The sequence below is a fragment of the Gavialis gangeticus genome, unplaced genomic scaffold (genome assembly GCF_001723915.1).
Source record: "Gavialis gangeticus isolate Ggan-Ray unplaced genomic scaffold, GavGan_comp1, whole genome shotgun sequence".
In the NCBI taxonomy this organism is placed as follows: domain Eukaryota; kingdom Metazoa; phylum Chordata; order Crocodylia; family Gavialidae; genus Gavialis; species Gavialis gangeticus.
In genome coordinates, this window is record NW_017729034.1 from 50,555,794 (window position 1) to 50,561,785 (window position 5,992).

At 46.6% G+C, this 5,992-nt stretch overlaps 1 protein-coding gene across 2 annotated transcripts in view; it reads right to left on the reverse strand.

Moving 5' to 3' along the window:
• The window catches only part of LGALS8 (galectin 8), a 48,081-nt gene extending 42,323 nt beyond the window's left edge, over positions 1–5,758 (reverse strand). Inside the window, exon 1 of one of the 2 annotated variants that reach the window (XM_019527240.1) lies at positions 5,508–5,758. In XM_019527240.1, coding sequence (XP_019382785.1) covers positions 5,508–5,510 — 3 coding nt within the window. In that variant the 5' untranslated portion in view covers positions 5,511–5,758. The remainder of the gene's footprint in view (positions 1–5,507) is intronic. The other variant, XM_019527237.1, reaches the window with a different exon arrangement.
• Between the last annotated feature and the right edge of the window lie 234 nt (positions 5,759–5,992).

The following is a 5,992-nucleotide window of genomic DNA, read 5'->3' on the forward strand; positions in this document are numbered from 1 at the left end:
TTAAACAAAATGCAAAAAAAAAAAAAAAAAAAATGCACTTGCTCTGGCAAAGCGGGGCCCAGTACTAAAAGTTTGCCCAGGGCCACCAGAAGTCTAGGTACAGCACCGGCCACTTGGCCTCTAACTTGGCCTATCGCAGGTGCTTGCAGCATGGTGATGGACGAGCTTCAGATCCACCCTACAACTGGTTCCTGCTTTGTTGTTCCACAAAAATACGAGTCAGGGCTGTCATTTAGCATGACATTCACCAGTGAGCAGAGACAGGTCCACTGCTACATGAAATTGCAATGAGGCCCGCTAAGTAAGCTCCTTCTCCTGGGATAAGAAAAAGACTCCAATATCAGAAGGAAGAGAGGTCCTAGGACGAGTGGCAGATTGCTCACCCACGGAAGCCCCACCTCAGCAGTCCAAAATGCCCTCCCCTCACACACCCAATCCCAAACACCTCTGAACAGGCTCACAAAGCAAAAATTTGAGGTTGAACATTTCCTTCCCATGCTGAGTCCCCCCATCCTAGCATTTTGTTATTGTCCCCTTATTCCCTAGTCCCATCACGCCTTTGCCAAGTGCCTGCTTCTCTGCTTACATGGACTTGGGGTCTACTAGATGCTCCTACATAGACAATAGCATAACGTAGGGGGCAAAGGGCAGAGCAGTGCCCCAGGTGTTGTGGGGCACAAAAGTAGCCACTGTCACTGGGGCAGCTGATTGTACTACCACAAACCACACAACACAGGCCAACGGTGTCCTAGGCATCAGCAGCTGGGCTGGGCATAGACCTGCCCTGCTACCCTTCTGCTAGCACCTTTTCACAATGCAAAAGCAGGACACATGCCCCTCACCACCCCCAGACAAGCTGCCTGTAGCTCCATCCTGACCCCTGGCTGGGCCTCACGGCTGTGCATTCCCACCCCAGCCCCAGGCCCAATGCACCACCCCAGCTGGGCAGCGACCCCAGCCCCAGCCACCAATCCTACACCTCAAACTACCCTCCCATTCCCCCTGCATCGCCTATGCCACCCCCCACTATAGACTTACCTGCAGGCAGCTGGGGGAGCTGCTCTCCGCCGCTGCCTGGGCTGTATTGCTAGCCATGGTCATGTGTGTGCATGCACACATGCATGTGGCGTCCCCTGCATCCTGCTCCCCCAGTCCCAAGCAGCCCCTTGCAGGCTGGAACTCTGCCAGCTTCTGCAGTTTTCTCACAGCAAACAGAAAACCCCAATCCCTGAACATGGTACTGGGAATCCAGGACAAATGCTGTCCCAGACGCATTCAGCCTGGGACTGGGACTTGATGTTTAAATTTAGGGACTGTCTTGCCCAATTACAGATGGGCGGTCACCCTATGCTCTGTACACAGCTTGTCCCTTTGGGACTATTCACTCATCTTTGTTTCTCTAGTTGTCTACACAAGACTAATGTCTGGGGCACAAGCCGTACACCAACATACCTTTCTGAAATTCTGTTCTGTGCTTGCTCACTAGTACTTTTAGTAATTGTGGAAGTAAGAGACTACCTCATTGAACTACATCCAACCTGTTATGGCCCAAGAGCACCCAGCAGAAGGTTGTTATTCTCACAGCTGCTAAGATTTGCAGCTGCACAGTAAGACTAACACTGGGGGATCTCAGCAGAAGCTTTGCCTTGCCCAAGATGACACTTGTCAGCCCTGAGCACTGGCTGAGAACCTGGGTGACCTCCCCTACTGTTCACTGAAGCCTGGGTTGTACAACTCTAAGCTGGGTAACTCATGAGCCCAAACAGTTACCACACAGTTGCCATGGTCATGCAGTCAGGAGTGGGCACAGGAAATTAAGAGTCTCCTGAGTTTGTGGTATTGCCCTGACCTGAATGCCTGCATGATATTTTGGAGTGAATAGGAGACAATAATATGGTTTTATTAATAATACAGTAAAAATAAAAAGCATAGGGAGAAAACACCTGTACATTTATGCCTTCCCCGCTTCTCCCTGGGGAGCAACACATGCAGGTACAGTTTGCAGTATTGAGGGATCCAATCCTAGACTGGCCTTGGTAAGAACAGAAGATTGGGCATTTATTTAAGCCAGCAGTTCCCAACCCAAATGGGTGGCAATGCCAGGGGTACCACATACAAAGGACAAGCCATGCCACATGCCAGGAGCTCCCCTGCCCCTGCACCACCACTGCTATACTCCATTCTCAGCAGCAGGTCCCAGCAAAAAAGGGTTGGGAGCCACTGATCTAAGCATAGTACCCTGCAGTCATGTTCTGCTAACATCAGTTCACTGGTTCCTAGCTCCTGGTGCCAGTCTCAGGAGTGGAATCTGGCTTTTCCTCATTTCTTTCCTACCAAGTTTTCTTTCTAAGCTTTGGTTCCATCTCAGATCAGTCTTCATTTTATTCCTTATGGGTTCACCTGAATTGGACCAGTCTTCTTTGGGAACAGCAAGACCCTTCTTAGGGCTGTGGCTGTGCTCCTAGTATTACTGCTTTAACAGAGGCCTAGTATTTGTTCCCCTAATGTGGCATCCTCTAGAGCAGGTTCAGGACAGGGCTCCTGCATAATACTTCTAATCCTCCAAGGGCACCTATACAAGTGTTCTGAGGTGGGGGTGGGGGAATGGGGAACGTTTTAATTAGAGCACCTCTCAGGAGCCGCTCCAATTAAAATGCCCACAGCATCTCATGGATTCAACATCCTGCATTTCAAAATGGCAGCAGGAGCACTAACTAAAGCTCATTCAACGAATACACAAGATGCTGCAGCAAGCTGGAGCGTTCCGATTTGCACACCCCCACAGACTCAATTAATTAAAACACATCAGAGCACATGTAAAAGTGTCTAATACAGTGGGTTTCAACCTGTGGTCTGTAGGCTACATCTAAGGAGTCTGCAAAAGATGACTACGGCCAATGAAAAGTATCTGAACACCCACACTTACAAATTCAAAGGGGTCTGCACCCCTATTTGAATTTTTTTTAGGGGTCTGCAAATGAAAAAAGGTTGAAAACCACTGGTCTAATGAATAACATTTATTTGCATTTTTCAAGTTTGTAGTTCTCCCTGTCTCAGTATCAAAGAAACATCTTCCAACTGCACTATCTTCAGTAGATACTAATGCAAAGCTAATCAGCATGGAACTTTTAAAAAGCTGCCAGTTTATATACTTGCTGACCTAAATTAGGCAAAGTGTGTTCACCTTGCATGTAAAATAGTGTTTCCCTATACTTTCCAGACTTTCTCTCCTAATGGATATGGAAAAAGATCTAAACATAGTTTGTAAACCAGGTTTACTATCACTTCCCCAGAATTTCATTTCTTCTCCTTGTTGCTTAAATCAAAGCTCAGTTGCAAAGTTGCTGAATGTTTTATTTACTAAAATGTCCCAAACACAACATTCGCACTGTTAGGGTATCAGGATTTTGAAAGGCACCTCCATTCACATGCTTCCCTAACCTTCCAAGGTGCTACTGCTGTTCAGAAAAAGAAGTACAATTGGTTTATAATGCTGATGGATAATGATCACAAACAGCCCATAGATGTATACATGGGAGGATCCCTTCACAGTCATTTCCTGCCTAAAACTATGCTGATTTTTTGTCTATTTGTAAAGCTCTGTTGGGCTTCATACACCCCAAATAGATCCCCTTGCACAGGTAAGCCACAGTGATTTAAAGTAGTGGTCTTCAAACTGCATTCCACTGGATTTCCACAATAGGTCATCAGGGGTTCCACAAAGAAATTGGGGATAATGATGAAGCAGGCCGTAAGGGAGTGTGTTGCCATTGCTGAGCTGGGTCTCCTAGGGTAGGGGTAGGGGTTCTACAGCAGAACAAATGGCATGGAAGTGTTTTGCCATTTTAGGAAGTATGAAAACCACCGATTTAAAGGAGCTTGCAATGGAGTCTTCTGGGGACACAGTAGTTCTTCCTGTGTCTCAGTATCAAACAGACATCTTCCACCTGCACTACCTTCAGTAGATACTAACGCAAAGCTAATCAGTATGGAAATTTTAAAAAGCTGCCAGTTTACTGTCCAGTACTGGGCGCCGCACTTCAAAAGGGATGTGGCCAGCCTGGAGAGGGTTCAGAGGAGGGCCACCCACTTGGTGAGAGGGCAGCAGGACAGGCCCTACAAGGAGAGACTGAGGGACCTGAACCTGTTCAGCCTCAGCAAGAGGAGGCTGAAGGGGGACCTGGTGGTTGCCTACAAACTCATCAGGAGCGATCAACAGCAATAGGTAGAGCCCTTTTCTCCCCAGCACCACCTGGGGTGATGAGGAACAATGGTAATAAGCTGGTGGAGAATAGGTTTAGGTTAGAGATCAGAAGGCAATATTTTAAAGTTAGGGTGGCCAAAATCTGGAACCAACTTCCCAGGGACGTGGTCCTTGCCCCTACCTTGGACAAATTCAAGAGGAGGTTGGATGATCACCTGTCTGGGGTCTTGAGGACCCAACATTCATTCCTGCCTGTGGCAGGGGGTCAAGCTAAACGATCTGTTCAGGTCCCTCCTGACCCTAGCTACTATGAAACTGTTGAACTAGCTCTATACTAGCAAGATCTTCTTTAGCTAAAGCAACAAAGTCCTATTGCTCTGGAGAAGGAGGATCAAAGCAGCCACACTTCCATTTCCTTCTACCTCTTTAAGGCTCACACAAGACTTTCAAATAGGTATGTCCTCTCTACACCTTTTGGCAGACTTCTGTAATGTTTCTCCTCCCCTATTCAGTGTTGTGTGCTGTAAATAACTTTACCCTATTTTTTCAGGCATAACTTCATCTCCTGCTACCAAAAAGGGGGCTTGCTAAGTTATCACTCACAGCTAATTCTTAGCCTTGCCCTCTTCCCAATGCCCAGTCCCACAATGGTAACTCATCATACTCCTCATCCTTATCCGTCATTTACAAGCCAAATAGCAGAGTCCTATTAAGTCTCTGTAATTATCCATTTACTAAGGGCAACTAGAAAATGACTGCTTGGCTTATGGCTCCTCTGGAAGAGGCAAGCAGCAGTCTCTAGGAGAGACAAATGCCCCAAAGAGTACATTAAACAAATCTACAGCACAGTTTTATCTCAGAGCTGTACAGTTAGGCAAGGAATTATAACAACCAGAATCTGTGCCTTGACTGCCCCATTTCACAAAATTAGAATATGCCCAATGCTCTGAGATAAAAACGTTGCATAGTTAGTAACCATCACCAAGTCAATCCAATCCTTTATCCAGTAACTAAACAATATGCAATTTGAAACAGTATGGACCAATTACTGAAAACATACTGTGGTGAAACTATTTCCACCAGGAAACTACACTTGCTACATAGAAGACAACACAAAAGAAATCTGAAGTACATGAAAAGTGGAGATTAAAAAAAAAAAAAAAATCACAACATAGAAGCACCCTGAAGTAGTACATTCAAGAACCAGTCCCTCTGTCTTTAACCTGAAATCCTCCCAATTCATTTTGTCCTAGCCTAAGCAGGGATCTGTTCTAGTAGTAAAAATTACAACCTCTTTACTTACCATGCTGCACCAGAAGTCAGCTTACAAAGGTTGCATACACACATTCAAATAATCTGGGAGAATTCTCCTGGTAGAAAAAAAACTTATCTGGAGACACCTGAACAGATATTCAAACCCTGAACCCTTGAAGAGTAGAGGAGTTTGCAGTGTTGATGCTGCACAGCCAGGGGGATTTTGTGTACACATCTCAGCATGCTCTGAAGGCTTCCTTAGTCTGCCAGGAGACAAAATGGTAGCAGGACACAGGGCATCCCTGACTGGCTAACCTAGCCTGCTCAAAGTAAGTCTGTTTCCCAGCAACGCAATGTTGGATTGCAAAGGGGGTATGCTTTGCAACCTGCTTGGCTGTAGCAGCAGAGTGTACCAAGTGATACACTGTCCCCTGGGGGGGAGCAAAGCACCCTGGGATGCTGGAGGTAGGGTAGCCACTGACACATCCCCAGAATATAGGACATCCCCTTGGTGAGGGGTGGGACCATTGGCCC